This window comes from Populus trichocarpa, chromosome 2, assembly GCF_000002775.5.
Source record: "Populus trichocarpa isolate Nisqually-1 chromosome 2, P.trichocarpa_v4.1, whole genome shotgun sequence".
Classification (NCBI taxonomy): Eukaryota; Viridiplantae; Streptophyta; class Magnoliopsida; order Malpighiales; family Salicaceae; genus Populus; species Populus trichocarpa.
Genome location: NC_037286.2, coordinates 9,609,095 through 9,623,529, shown reverse-complemented (window position 1 = coordinate 9,623,529; position 14,435 = coordinate 9,609,095). Strand labels below are relative to the sequence as shown.

At 35.6% G+C, this 14,435-nt stretch overlaps 3 protein-coding genes and 1 non-coding gene across 7 annotated transcripts; 2 read left to right on the top strand and 2 right to left on the bottom strand.

Moving 5' to 3' along the window:
- Window positions 1-709: 709 nt before the first annotated feature.
- Window positions 710-4,246, top strand: LOC7472690 (protein TIC 22, chloroplastic). The gene is made up of 8 exons (XM_002302402.4): window positions 710-1,155; window positions 1,254-1,316; window positions 1,547-1,621; window positions 2,182-2,232; window positions 3,371-3,430; window positions 3,548-3,619; window positions 3,756-3,791; window positions 3,868-4,246. The coding sequence occupies exons 1-8, from the start codon at window positions 784-786 to the stop codon at window positions 3,958-3,960; spliced, it is 822 nt and encodes a 273-aa protein (XP_002302438.1). The 5' UTR covers window positions 710-783; the 3' UTR covers window positions 3,961-4,246.
- A 1,181-nt stretch (window positions 4,247-5,427) lies between these two features.
- On the bottom strand, window positions 5,428-5,500 carry TRNAR-CCU (transfer RNA arginine (anticodon CCU)). The gene has a single exon. It is a non-coding gene; the product is annotated as a tRNA-Arg (tRNA).
- A 2,141-nt stretch (window positions 5,501-7,641) lies between these two features.
- Window positions 7,642-12,302, top strand: LOC7462889 (protein WEAK CHLOROPLAST MOVEMENT UNDER BLUE LIGHT 1). 3 transcript variants are annotated; one of them, XM_002302401.4, is made up of 3 exons: window positions 7,642-7,839; window positions 8,486-9,235; window positions 10,190-12,302. In XM_002302401.4, the coding sequence occupies exons 2-3, from the start codon at window positions 8,522-8,524 to the stop codon at window positions 12,056-12,058; spliced, it is 2,583 nt and encodes an 860-aa protein (XP_002302437.2). In that variant the 5' UTR covers window positions 7,642-7,839; window positions 8,486-8,521; the 3' UTR covers window positions 12,059-12,302. The 3 variants fall into 3 exon arrangements, with proteins under 3 accessions (XP_002302437.2, XP_024451558.1, XP_024451560.1); XM_024595790.2 differs by lacking the exon at window positions 7,642-7,839 and adding an exon at window positions 7,860-8,011; XM_024595792.2 differs by lacking the exons at window positions 7,642-7,839; window positions 8,486-9,235 and adding an exon at window positions 9,251-9,529.
- On the bottom strand, window positions 12,173-14,335 carry LOC127904957 (uncharacterized). Of its 2 annotated transcripts, XM_052450208.1 has the most exons (4): window positions 14,199-14,335; window positions 14,001-14,114; window positions 13,769-13,898; window positions 12,173-12,590 (listed from the first exon to the last, which is right to left on the bottom strand). In XM_052450208.1, exons 1-4 carry the CDS (start codon window positions 14,212-14,214, stop codon window positions 12,584-12,586), a joined length of 267 nt encoding a protein of 88 aa, XP_052306168.1. In that variant the 5' UTR covers window positions 14,215-14,335; the 3' UTR covers window positions 12,173-12,583. The 2 variants fall into 2 exon arrangements, with proteins under 2 accessions (XP_052306168.1, XP_052306167.1); XM_052450207.1 differs by having other exon boundaries at window positions 14,001-14,284.
- Between the last annotated feature and the right edge of the window lie 100 nt (window positions 14,336-14,435).

Here is a 14,435-nt window from a genome sequence, read left to right as displayed (position 1 = left end):
CTGCAAGCAAGGCACGGATGACTTGGAATATATATTTTTTAATTTTATTTTGTAATATTGAATTATTAAAAATTAGATTTTATAATTTATTTTGATTTATTTTTAATAAGGTTATTTTGGTTTAATGATCTTGATCAGGGGTTTGGTAAGTTAACACGAGTTGAATAAACTTTATTTTATGTGTTATTTTTTTTAATTATTTTTTTTATTCCATCATTTAACATTAGATTGATTGAAAATTGAGATTCAAAATTTATTTCAATTTGTTTTTTATGAGGATATTATAGTGTAATGGATTTAACAGGTTAACCAAATGTCTTTTGAAATTTATTCTGATTTTTTCAGATTTCTTATTCTTTATTTGATATCATATTTTGATGATGAATTGAATGTAACATATAGATATAATTTCAAAGCTTTTAAATATTTGATAGCATAATGATGGAGTGTTTTTACAACATAATAAATAAATATACTTAATAGTCTGTAAATTGAAAATCATAAGCCCTTCAAGTTACTTAGAAAAGGCTGAAAGGTAAAATTTGTGATTCGAAATTGTATTGGACTTCCTTGTGGCAAAAAGGACAGAGGCCGGGCTCGGCTTCTAAATAAGTTATGGGCCGTATCATATTGGGGGAGGCCCACAAATATTACCATTTCGTACAGTGTGACTCGCTCACTCTCCAGGCCGCAATCTACAATAACATTCCGCGATTTCTCAGGAGACTCAAAAATCAAACACTCTTCGATTCACTGCTGTCTATTCATTTTCGGGGGGGAAAAATGGAACCCTCTGGACCCTCAAACCCTCTCTTATCTCTCTCAACCTTCATCCACCATCACTGCCTCCGTCTCGGTGCCGAATTCTCCACTCGTATCAGCGATACCACTCGATTCCTAGGCGGCAACCTCCCTCCACCTAGGCGGCTCTGCCTGGCGCCATCGCCGCCTTTCGCTTCTGTATCGCAGCCGAAACAGACAGCTACAACCGCCAATCTCAGCTCGGACCACGTCGCGAAAACTCTGGCAGGCACGGCCGTGTACACAGTGAGCAATTCCAACAACGAGTTCGTGCTCATCTCGGATCCTAATGGAGCTAAGTCCATTGGTTTGCTTTGCTTTCGGCAAGAAGACGCTGAAGCATTTCTTGCTCAGGTACAGTATTTCAATTCAGTTACACGTTACATGCATATGCTTATATTGTCTATGTTCTGTGGTGAGAGTTTTTCCCCCCCCTTGATTTTGAAGTTCAGGTTAGGCTTCGGAGAAGGGAGTTGCGAAGCCAAGCTAAGGTTGTGCCTATCACACTCGACCAGGTAATAATGTCTACCTTTAATCAATGGATTTTGATTTGTGTATAATTTTTAACTCTTGTAAAACTGGGGGAAATAGACTAATTTATTCAAATTCAAATTCTTCCTGCAGTTATTTAGTAGAAGCTATCGCATGGTCTTGGACATTGAGTTTGTTCAGGGCTTGCTCTAGAGTGCTAAATCAGATAATGTGGTTGATACTGTATTTGTATTTTCCTTTCTAAATCTTGTAGGTGTACATGCTGAAGGTTGAAGGAATTGCATTTCGTTTTTTACCTGATCCGGTTCAAATAAAGAATGCACTAGAGGTCAGTTCTGCTGAGTCATTAAACATATTGCTTGTTGACATGGAATAAAAAACAATAACAGAAGGAAAAGTTAAAATGGCTTTTAGCCATGTAATGCTGCAAAGGCCATTTTCTTCTTCTTTTGGAATGAAAGCATTGACGGGGTATCTCTATTTGTACAGAATGAGTAATCATTTCATATGAACTTTCAGTTTTTGGTGTCATAATATAACATTGTTGAAGTTGCATGTTCAAGTGATTTTTGAGTTCATTATCCTTTGATAAATCTTGTAAGTTCTGATGGGTCCTGGATGATAATGTTAATGTCCTTTTGTGTTCTTAATCTTATGGGTTTCTTAAGTCAAAGAGAAGAGGAAGTGTTGTTTGTCATTTAGAATAAGTATGGATGGTGTTTACTTTTCATGTGGGTTTTGGGCTTTTAGGAGGGGGGGAAGCTTTAATCAGTAGGGTAGCAATTCAAAATTTCAATCACATTGTTTGTACAAGCTGCATATTGATATGATTGTACAAGCTGAACTGCTTTAGACTAATATTCAATAATAGTCTTTCATGTTTATTAGCTCAAAGCTGTTGATATCAGGAGTGGCTTTGATGGAGTTCCTGTTTTCCAGGTATGCTATGTGATTGGTTATACGTATAGGCTATCTTTGTTTCTCTGAAATTAGAAGCATGTCTAAGCTGGCCTGTCGATGTGATCAATTTGTCAAATACCTATGACTTTCAATGCATCAGATGGTTGGCTAATATGTTCACATGTTTGCAAATGGATACAATACTAGGTTTGACTTAACCTTTGCTCTGTGAAATTAGTTAGAAGGGATGGCTATGAGGGACCATGGAGACAGAGGATGCACCCTCCACCTCCGTCTCCATGGAGGCTTCCTAACTTCCATACCTGCCTCCATTGGAGGCGGACTCCAATGGAGGTCCACGTGATATTTTTGTGGCCAATTTCCATTAATTACATACTACATAGGCCATGAAAAAAAATAAACAATGTGCATTTAAGAAACACAAGTTAATCAAGGTAATTTTAGGAAAAAAAAACTAAACAAATTTATCGTGTGTTTGCATTGAAAAATCTGTACCGAAATAAGTTGGGCATTTTACCCATCTCCGCCTCCGCCTTCATAGAGGCAAAAGTACCTCCGTACCCACCTCCATTTGGGTAAATGCTGGGAAGACCTCCATGGAGACAGGTACAATTAGTTCAGTAACCCTTGCCATTTAAGTGGAAGACAAGAAGTGTCGGGACCTCTTTTAGGGAACAGTAGTTTGATTTTATTGAGTATTTGATTGGTTCCATTTGCTCGATTGTTTTTTTCTACATTGATTATAGAATCTTTTGGAGATGTCAGAAAAGTTACCTCTTGGATAACTATCAAATAAATAAATAATTTTGTAACTTGTATCTTACATGAATTGACTTTCTACACTATGTTACATTACTGCCAACATAATTATGGAGATCATTCTTTCCCTGATGTTTCTGTATTTAACCTTCCGTGTAATTCATTTAGTGAAATATATGCAAACAATGTCAAATATGTTAGTCATCTGGTTCAAACATTTACTATAGATTGTTATTTATTTGGGAAGTAAAGATACATAAATCATCAAATGGTGCCCAAGCAAAAAATGTTGTAGCATATCATCTGCCTTGATTTGAGTACAGGGACCACAACTAAGAGAATAAACTTGCAAAGGAATATTGTGCCAACTGTTTTCTCATGAACTCTGTGTCTTCAGTCAGACCTTCTGGTTGTGAAGAAGAAAAACAAGAGATATTGCCCAATATATTTTCAAAAGGTATGTTTGATCCGTCGAACTCCCTGGGGATGTCATTATAGGATTTTGAGTGTACAACTTCTGTAAAATTGAGGTGCGAGTACATGGATGACCGGCTATCTTCCTCTTGCTATGCAGGAAGATATAGAAAAAGAATTGTCGAAGGTCTCAAAGGCATCAAGGGGCCCCAGTCTTTCTCAACATATTATGGTATGACTAATTTTTTACCTTGTGCTTTTCGTTTTGTAGACATAAAATTTTCTAAACCATATATTCATACCAAAGAAGTGTTGTAGCTGATATTCACTTGGCACATTTACCACGGTCCGGTTTGTTGTTTGAACAGGTGGGAAGTTTAGAGGATGTTCTTAAAAAAATGGAGGTATGCATTTAAATTTTGCATGAAGTATGGCGGCAAGAAATAGGAATTCAATGTTGAACTCTTTGATCTGATACAGATAAGCGAGAAAAAATCTGGCTGGGAAGATCTGATTTTCATTCCACCTGGTAAAAGCCATTCTCAACACATTCATGAGATAACTAAGGTATGATGCATTGCATTCATTGTTCTGGCTGACTGTACGAAGGGATGAGCTAGCAGCAGGGATTTTGCGTCTTCCATCTCATGATTATATTTATGAAGCAGGTTGGCGATTATGACTATTCATCTCTTTTCCCTCACTGTCCGTTTTATTTTTGCATGAGACAAGTAGATATGAAGTTTCACCATGTAAAATTGTTTTTCATAGATTTGGTCTAGAGTAGCTTGAGATGAAAGAAGGGATACATTTTTCGATTTGAGGAATTTCATTAGCAAACCTGCAGGATCTTGATGCCTCTTTGTGCCATTTTATTATACTTTTAAGAACTCACAAGTGAGTTATAAAAGAGAGGGGAAAAAAAAGAACTCACAAATGAGACAGTAGGCAGTATTTCCAGATTGACAATGGATTTTGGTGACAAGGTGTTAGTTGTTGTATACATGGAAAATCATATGGTGCTTAAGCTGCAACAACTGTAGTATTAGAGAGAGATGGTCTAATAGTCTAAAATGGCTGACATGGCGAAATTGTGAACGATTTTATTCCAACCCTCCTGTTAAATTCGTTTTTTAAAAATGAATTTAACCATACTATTTTTTAATAATTTTTGATCGTTTTCAATAATAATTTTGAATAAATCTAATTTTGTTGTGGACCTAATTTTTTTAGGTCCACACTTCCAGATGGTCTAATTGTCTAAAATGGCTGACATGGCGAAATCGTGATGGTTAAACATAATATGAAAACATTCTAATGAGTTGTGGAATGCTGATATCTGACGTAAGCCTGTTCTCCCATAATCATTTGGATTTGAACAGACGGACATCTTAATAAAGAAATAAAATTGATATCGGACAAGAAACAAACGACATTATATTGCATATAGGAAGTAGACAGGGCAACCAAAGAGTTATGGGTGGTCGCCTACCTGTAATTTGTGCAAATGACAGCAATCTCTCTCGATTGGAGGACTACATTTTCAGGGGGGAATGCTGCAGTAGGTTTACGATTATATTCTCAACAGGAGAAAACCCGGAAATTAACATGGCTTAGAGAGTCAATATTAAGCCAGCGGCTATTTTTAGGTTTAAAGTTGAGAAGTAAAAAGGTAGGATTCACATATTGGTAGACAGATATAGATGAACATAGTAGACTCCATTAATTAGTAGTGTAACATGATTTTTAAAACAAAAGGTAGGCAAAGGGAAGGATTGGATTTGGAGGACCAAGGCTGTCTTTTGGAGCAAATGCAGGCCACTGTTGGAGGTGTTTAGGTGAAACAGTGAGGTGATTGGTGGTTCTATGAGCCGGAGATGGCAAAGTTGGAACAGAAAGTCTCATTACCTACTGGGTCTTGCAAACTCGCTTCGCCTTTGTGGACAAAAGGTATGGTTGGTTCCAAAAATAATCATTGTATCAAGTGATATTCTTTTCACTTCGTACAAGAAAAATTATATAAATTTCATGGTTACAAAACGCGTCAGGTAGGGGTCGAACCTACGACTTTCTGCTTAGGAAACAGACGCTCTATCCACTGAGCTACAGACGCTACGACCTTCCTCATTGTTTTTTTATTACTAATTATAATATCAAGAAAATAGAAAAGGGTACCAAGCGTGACCTTATTATATTCTTCTCCTAGACAATTCCATCTCTGAACCCAAACGTAACGCTCTCGCTGCAGATAAATAACTCCACAGGAACAAATAAAAAAAAGAACAAACTAAAAAGAAAAAAAAATTATGAATTATTATTGTAATCAATAAAATTTAAAATTAGATGTGGTGGAAAAATGTTTTTTTCATATTTTTTTAATTTTTTTTTAACTAGTTATTTGACTCATACTTCATTATGGATTGAATATTTTTTTCAGAAAAAAAAATAAACATGTAGGCTTTCCAACATGTTTTTTAACATAAAAAAATTCTAATTCATAAATCAAAAAATTTATGCATGCATCCAATTAAATAAATCAAAAATTATTCATGCCAATAAATGTAAAAAAATTATTAATGATAACTAAAGACTAAACTAGAAATTCGAGAAATTGAAATAGATCAAGATATTTGATCTTGCAAAATAGGTTATATACCCAGTCGTGTTTAATAAAAAAATTTCTTAGAATAAATTCTTTATTTAATCAAACAATTATTTGTGTCAATAAAACATTAAAAAAATTGTTAACATTAACTAAACATTAAACTGAAAAAATCGAGAGATAAATATATATTAAAATATTTGATTTTTCTATACAGGTCATGTACACAATTGTGTTTCATAACTTTATTTCTTATAATAAAATTTTTATTTAATCAAATGGTAATAAAAACAAGCACACACATGAAAGAAATTGAATAAAATCAAAGAAAAAAATATATTATACAAAGTTGCATATATTAAAAAAAAGTTATAATTTTATGTGAATCAAAAAAAAAAAAAACGATATTTAACCAAAAATGAAATTGAAAAGTTAAAAGATAGATATGGTTGTAAATATCTTATTTTGAAACATGGATCATAGGCTCAGATTATATTTAATAACATTATTTGTTGGAACCAATGTTTTATTTAATAAAATGATAATAAAAAAAACACATAAGAAAGCATTTTAATAAAATTAAAAATAAAATAAAATATAAGTATAGCTATCAAGAAAGGACGTCTCCTATCATAAATAAAAAAAATTAATGAAATCTTATTTGTAAATTAGGTTAAAATTAAATCATATTCTATTTAAAAAACATCAGAAAAAATGGTTAAGAACTATTAAAATTAATAAAAAAATTAATAAAAGATGAAATTATATATAAAAAAACAAAATAATAAAAAAAAAACATAGACATGTATACTTGGCGTGGGTGGCTTAGGCGCCTGGTGTTAAAAAAAGCGCAGGCACTTATTAATGGGTGGAGGACAGTTCTTTTGAAGAAAAAAAAATAACACGTTTATTTTAGACGTGGATGCGTCACTTGCTTCTCCAGAAAAATTGACTGTTGTGATGCTCGAAAAAATCAGGGAAGATGGTTTTGCAAAATCCACCCAAAATCAATATGTGAGACAGCTAGCCTTCCTGTCCCCACAATAGAACTACGAGCAAGGAACTTTGCAAAGAGGTCATGGTCAACAAAAAAAAAAAAAACCGTGATACGGGTATTTCGGTCTTTTGACAACAACAGGAGCGTTCCTGTCTCCCAATAAAGCGATCCAGACTGTTATTGCGATTATTAACGGTATTTCTTTTCCTTGGAAATTAATTACGGAATAGAAAATCAAGTACACAAATAAATAGGAGGGGAAAATTGCGGCCAGTTGCAGAACCAAAAACTGAGTTGAGTTGAGTTGAGTTGCGTTGTTATAAGCTGTGTTTAGTTTTGTACATGTTTTTATAACTTTTTAATTTTTCTGTTTTAAATTAATTTTTTTAATTATTTTGATATGCAGTAAAGAATAAATTATAAAAAATAAAAAAATATTATTTATTTTTAAATAAAAATACTTTAAAAAATAACTTTTATCAAATATTCGAACACTCTATTAGTTAAAAACAACTTTTGATTTCTATTTTTTAAGAAAAAACTATTTTCTCAGATTCTCTCTCACTATAGAAGAAAAAAAAAATGTTCAAATAAAAATCCACCACTAGCTCCATAAATAAATAAAACGAAAAAAAAGACTAAAAAAAGAAAAAAAACAATCTAATCTTGACTTGACTTGAGGGGGGAGACAGATGGATCTAGTCTGGGAGACGAAGGAGGCTCCAGTTCACGCACGTGTATCCTCTCCGCTTCTTTCTCTTTTATTTCTATTTTTGGTTCCATTTCTATTTTTCGCTTACGTGAGAATCAAACTCCTTTCAATTATTACTCGACCACGGATGGTTATGACCAGGTATGTTTTTTCTTCCTCTGTTTTCTTTTTCTTGTCTCTTTTTTTTTTTATATTTTTTTTATATTGAACCAGTCAGACCTTCCAAATCCAGAATCAGCTTGAAATTTTATTATTCGATTGCTCTCAGTTTCTCATTTTTATTTAGTTTCTTTTCCTATGTTGACTTCGTTGAGTAAGTTTTTGTTTTTGTTTTGTTTTTGGAAATCATTTAATGAAGCTCGGTTTGATGATTTTCACATTAAATTTCTCGAGTCAAACTGAGCTTTCAATGATATTGCATAATCTTAACCAATAGTTTAGTTAGTTTTAAGGTTGCTGTTACAGTTCTATTAATTATTTTACTCTCTTTAGAACAATTTTCAGCAACCAAATGAAGAATTCGCAGAATTATTGGTCTAAATTGTTTACTTGAAAGTCGGAGATTAATTAAATCCTTGCTTGAGGATATTAGCCTGATTTCTGGCTAGAAGATTATATCTCTGCTAGGAGGGAAAAAAAAATCATAGAGCTTTTTGCATTTTGAATCTGGTCTTGCATTTTGTTTTCAATTCTAAAATGGTTATGTATTTTTGCTGCTGAATTTGTTGGAGATATTTGGTGCTGGTGTTTGGCTAATTAATTTTTTCTTCTTCTTTTTTCATTTCAGACACCGTTCTGGCTCTGATTGCTAATTTTTTCTCTGATGGAGGATGTGAAAATTACTGAAGTTATATCTCCTCTGGAACCTTCTTCAACATCCCAAGATAATGGTCCTTCTCATGGTGAAGCTTCATCAAGCCATGCGACAAATGCAAATGTAGAACTTGATCAAGTTGCCATGAAAGACGATTCAGTTGATAAAACAGAGATATACCACCAAGGTGCATTGAAGGATGATTCCAAATCAGAAGCAACACAAAATGTGCTGAATGTACAGGATGAATCTCGAGAGAAAACTGCAGGCGTCAAAATTTCCTCGAATGGTCCACAAGATCAAGAGAAAACCGAAGACATACAGAATTCCTCAGATGGACAGAAATCTCAAAGAAAAACTGAACCCGTACCTAATTCTTCTGGTGTACGGCAACCTCAAGATCCTATCAGCAGTCCTCATGTCCATGTTGATGATGGTATACCTGCTACTTCCTCTCCTATTGAAAGAGCACAATTCGAGGAACATGCTCTGCCCCATGTAAAGGTTAGAGTGCAGCAAGATGAGCTTGCTTCTCCTCATGCAAATGTTGCCAGTCCTGATTTCAGGACACCGAATTCTACTGATTCTCCTCGGCTTTTTAAGCAGAGTGACATGAACAGAGGTCTAATTGATACGGCAGCACCTTTTGAATCTGTTAAAGAAGCTGTTTCCAAGTTTGGAGGAATTGTTGATTGGAAAGCCCATAGAATCCAGACTGTAGAGGTACAATCAATCTGCCATTGTCATTGATGTCACACACCCTGTTGCATTTTCTTGATGATAATTACTTTTCAGCACTATTCGATCAAGCACTTGTCAATACTTTTGATAAAGAGAAGGGCAACAATATTTCTTGTTTCCCTATCTTCTTGTGGATTTTGCAGCAAAGAAAATCTCCGTGTCTGTGTTTAATAGAAATCTACATTGTAAATGGCATATCGGAAACAAGAATGTGTTGTTGAATTGGTGTGTGTTGAAGCCTATGGGAATTCCGGTTGCACCAGTGGTTTAGGAAAGGTTGGATATCTATTTGATGGTTTATTTATTTATTTTCATAAGAGGTTGTCATTTGAGGAGGCTTAAGATGAATGTACCCTTGAGTCTGTGATGAAAGCTTTAGTGTGATGTAGGAAGCCACTTCGCATCATTTTGATACAGCAATAGAAGAGAGTAGAGGATTTGGGTTTAGACATTCAATGTTGTTAGTTTTCGACTAAAAACATCAGCATATTCTCATGTATGATCGATCACTTACGCTGCTTTTGGTGATGCTCCATAAGGAAAATCCAAAATGTTTTCTTATCAAAGTAGTGAATGCATCATCACTTCAGCAAAGACTTCCCTTTTGCTTCCAAAAAATGATGTTAAGAGTTGCTGCTGCAAACTGCTTCTTTGCTCATTTTATTTTCAAAAATATATTTTCATATTTGACTGTTTCTTGGAAATGAAAGTGGAAATGAAGATATTCATGCAAAAGGGAATCTTATCTGACTGTGCATTTGTTGCATGTGTAAGAATCGGAAGCTTCTCTTCTTGGATTAAGTGCTGGCCTAGTGATTTGAGTTCTTTTTTATTTGCTTCCAATCATTGCATCCGTTTGATGACTGTGCTCCACCAGAAAACATTTTTTCCATCTGGATAATTATTAACTTGTAGGCCTTTTCTCTAACTTTGTAGAGACGCAAACTTGTAGACCAAGAACTAGAGACGGTACAGGTGGAGATGCCTGAGTACAAGAAACGGTCAGAGGCTGCTGAAGAGGAAAAAATACAAGTTCTTAAGGAGCTGGACAGCACTAAGAGACTTATTGAAGAGCTAAAGCTCAATCTGGAGAGGGCACAGACTGAAGAGCATCAGGCAAAACAAGATTCTGAGCTTGCCAAGCTCAGGGTGGAAGAAATGGAACAGGGGATTGCTGATGAAGCTAGTGTTGCAGCCAAGGCACAACTTGAGGTTGCTAAAGCCAGGTACTCAGCTGCGGTGTCAGAACTAAAGACTGTTAATGATGAGGTGGAAGCACTGCACAAGGAATATGCTTCTTTGGTCAGTGAGAAAGATGAAGCTGTTAAAAAAGCTGAAGATGCTGTTTCTGCATCCAGGGAAGTTGAGAAGACTGTAGAGGAACTTACAATCGAGCTGATTGCTACCAAGGAATCCTTAGAGTCTGCGCATGCTGCTCATATGGAAGCAGAGGAGCAAAGAATAGGAGCAACCATGGCCAAGGAGCAAGATTCTCTTCATTGGGAGAAGGAGTTAAAGCAAGCAGAAGAGGAGCTCCAAAGACTTAACCAACAAATTCTTTCAGCAAAGGATCTCAAATCAAAACTAAACACTGCTTCAGCTTTGCTCGTTGATTTGAAAGCTGAACTAGCAGCTTATATGGAATCTAAAACAAAGGAGGGAACTGAAGGAAAACCAAAAGCTGAGCAGCAGGAACCAGAGAAAACAACTCACACCGACATACAAGCAGCAGTTGCTTCAGCAAAGAAGGAACTGGAAGAAGTAAAACTCAACATTGAGAAAGCAACTGCAGAAGTAAATTGCTTGAAGGTGGCTGCCATATCGTTACAAACAGAGCTGGAAAAAGAAAAATCATTGTTTTCTGCAATCAAGCAGAGAGAAGGAATGGCCTCAGTAACAGTTGCTGCTCTTCAGGCTGAGCTGGACAAGACTAGGTCGGAAATAGCCCTGGTTCAGATGGAAGAGAAAGAAGCCAGAGAAAAGACAGTTGAGATTCCCAAGCAACTGCAACTAGCAGCGGAAGCAGCTGATGAGGCCAAGTCACTCGCTCAAATGGCTCGTGAAGAGCTATGCAAAGCGAAGGAAGAAGCAGAACAAGCAAAAGCTGGTGCAAGTACGATGGAGAGTAGATTACTTGCAGCTCAAAAGGAAATAGAAGCTGCCAGAGCCTCTGAAAAATTGGCTTTAGCAGCGATCAAAGCTTTGGAAGAGAGTGAATCAGCTCAAAGCACCAATAATGTGGATTTACCTACCAGTGTAACACTCTCTCTAGAAGAGTACTATGAGCTCAGCAAGCGTTCCCATGAAGCAGAGGAGCAGGCCAACCTGAGGGTAGCAACTGCTATTTCTCAGATCGAAGCAGCCAAGGAATCAGAGTCAAGAACCGCCGAGAAGTTGGAACGAGTGAATCAAGAGATGACCGCAAGAAAGGAAGCTCTGAAAATTGCATTGGATAAGGCTGAGCAGGCGAAGGAAGGGAAGTTGGGTGTAGAACAGGAGTTGAGAAAGTGGAGGGCTGAGAATGAGCAACGACGTAGGGCTAGCAATTCTGGTCTGGGAGCTGCAAACCCCAATAAAAGCCCAAGGGAAAGCTTCGAGGTCAGGAAAGAATCAAAGAGTGTTGATCGTGTACTGGATGCCGCCGTGGATTATGTTTCAAATCCAAAATCAAATGTACCTGGAAGTAACGCTGGAACCGATTCCTCTCCAGAAGTAAAGGCTCCAAGGAAGAAGAAGAAATCGCTGTTCCCGCGATTTTTATTGTTTTTTGCGAGGAAAAAATCACATCCTTCCAAGACAGGATAACTTCGATGCACTGTCCTTCTTGTCATGATTTACCTCTCTTTACTGGGTATTTTTTTTCACATTGATAGGAAAAGATGAGAGTTCGTGGTTAAATGTAAATGTTTGTGAATCGTGCATTACAAGTTCATTGGTTTATATTTTTGTCTCACTGATTCATGATATACATGTAGGCTTTTGGACTTTCGACCATCGAATCGAATCATTGTAAAGGTGTGAGATTGGTTTAATCAAAGAATTTTGTCAATTTGTAAGTTTGGTGATAAACAAGATTGGATTTTTCCCCTGTGGGTATCAAATTGCATGCTGAATATCGCTGCCGGACTTCAGCAACAGCATCTTTCAATTTCTTATTAATATGTTAAAAACAAAACAGGTTCTTCGGCTTGACGACATTAGCTCAGCGGGTAAAGCAAGGACGGTGGTGCGATGACGAAATCCTTAGGTTGCTGTTCGAATCCCCGCAGGTCGGAAATGTTCTGGTTTTTCTTTTCCTTATCTGTTAATTGACGACATCAATCGCCAAATTCAGTACCTGTACTTTCGGTAGGGAAAAAAAAAAAACAATATTGAGTTCCTAGATTTTAATTTTTTGTATTTGAGTTCTTGCACATCTAAATGGTAAGATACACTGTGCATATTGACAATAATTGTGTGGATAAAATTAATGAACTATAATTTAACTAATATTAATACCCTCCTTTTTTAAAAAAAAAAATCGAGCTTAAATCTTTTTTTATAATAAAAAAATACAATCATGTGGATAAAAGTCAAATCAAAATACATGGTGATAATCAAATAATTTGGTATTAATGAATATTATAGTTAGCTTCTTTTAGATTGAATCTTTATGGTATTATAAAAAAGCTATCAATTAATTTATATTTGTTTCTATTTCCAAATAAAAATACTTTTTTTAGTCACATGGAGTATATGCATTGAGATACTTTTATCATACATATATGTGTGTGTGTGTGTTATTTTTTATTGGCTCAAGTTCATTTGATAAATGAATTTAACTGTTATTTATACCGTTTATTTTGAAATAATAAACTCTTACCAATAGTTAAAATAATACTTTTGAAAATTAATCAAAAGTTTTTAAAATATTAGGACGATTTTATAATCAAGGATTCCTGTTTTCATTATAAAGCTTCGTATCTTTGGGACTAGCTAGCTGCCCGAACATGAGCTCTCGTAAAGCCCAATGACTAATAGCCGGGCTTCCCAACCTTTTCAATATAGAAGCCCAAATCTTAAAAGGATGCTTGTACCACGTTACAATATAATTTCATGACCACACAGGTACCCTTAGACTTACCCTAATTAATTTTAACATTTCTTAGACTAATGATTTCATAATATATACTTAGGGTCATTCTTAACAACTTCATAGCCATAATAATTCAATAATTCCTAATTGAATTCAATTAAATATATGAAAATAATATAATTATATGCATTACAATAATATATTACAACTTCCTTAAAGAGTACCAAGGAGTTTTTACATCAAACTTAAACAAAAAAAAAAAAAAGATTACAACATCTCATATATAATATTTATACTTGTAACAAAACTAGTAAATAACATGACAAAATTCTAATATTATAGGTAATATAATTTATACATTTAATTGTTTATATTTACAATCACTCAATGACTTATTTCAGCACTAGTTTTAACCCCGAGACGGGTTTTGTGTAACTCACATCTGTGAAAAGAATTCCCGCAACTCCAGCCATGGCAAAGCGAGCGAGCATGGACCAACTCTGCCTTCACATACCACTTTCCGGATCCTCTCCAAGGCCAAGTGGGTCAAACCCAAAATCTCCTGCCAGACTAAACTTAGAGAAACACAGCAAGATTAAGCAAAACATAAACAACAAACAGAAATTTTTAAGTTCAGGTCGAGAATTAGACAGAGCACAGTGAGCGGCTGACGTTCCAAGATATGGTGGAGGATCAAGCCCAGGAAGCCATGTAGGTCGCTGTTGGGCATGAACCACAATTGGTGTGCAAGGAGTGCTTCCTGGTTTGGCAGGCAAAACACATGTGCTGCACCATATGATGACTTATTTACGTTCTTAGGCAAGGAGCATAACGAAGAAGAAAAACATGGCTGAATAAGGAAAGCTCTACCCGTTGCAACAGCCATTTTTTCTTCTCTCGCTCTCTATACACGCGAGTGGTTACCGAAGGCATCCATCATAGCCACGTATACAATTACCATCCAAAATAAGAGCTCATCCATACGAAGACAACATGGTCCCACAAACTCCCACTAAATTTATGATGGCCAATCAAACAGCCAGGGAGGATGCCGGGCAGCCTAACTTCACAACAGCAAGCAGAAGGGGTAAAAGGAACAAGAAATCA

Coding starts and splice junctions, on each gene's coding strand:
- LOC7472690 (XM_002302402.4), top strand. CDS start 784: ATGGAACCCTCTGGACCCTCAAACCCTCTCTTATCTCTCTCAACCTTC. Junction 1,622..2,181: donor AAATAAAGAATGCACTAGAG/GTCAGTTCTGCT, acceptor CATGTTTATTAG/CTCAAAGCTGTTGATATCAG. Junction 2,233..3,370: donor ATGGAGTTCCTGTTTTCCAG/GTATGCTATGTG, acceptor CTGTGTCTTCAG/TCAGACCTTCTGGTTGTGAA.
- LOC127904957 (XM_052450207.1), bottom strand. CDS start 14,214: ATGGCTGTTGCAACGGGTAGAGCTTTCCTTATTCAGCCATGTTTTTCT. Junction 13,899..14,000: donor CCTCCACCATATCTTGGAAC/GTCAGCCGCTCA, acceptor CTCTAAGTTTAG/TCTGGCAGGAGATTTTGGGT.
- LOC7462889 (XM_002302401.4), top strand. CDS start 8,522: ATGGAGGATGTGAAAATTACTGAAGTTATATCTCCTCTGGAACCTTCT. Junction 9,236..10,189: donor ATAGAATCCAGACTGTAGAG/GTACAATCAATC, acceptor CTAACTTTGTAG/AGACGCAAACTTGTAGACCA.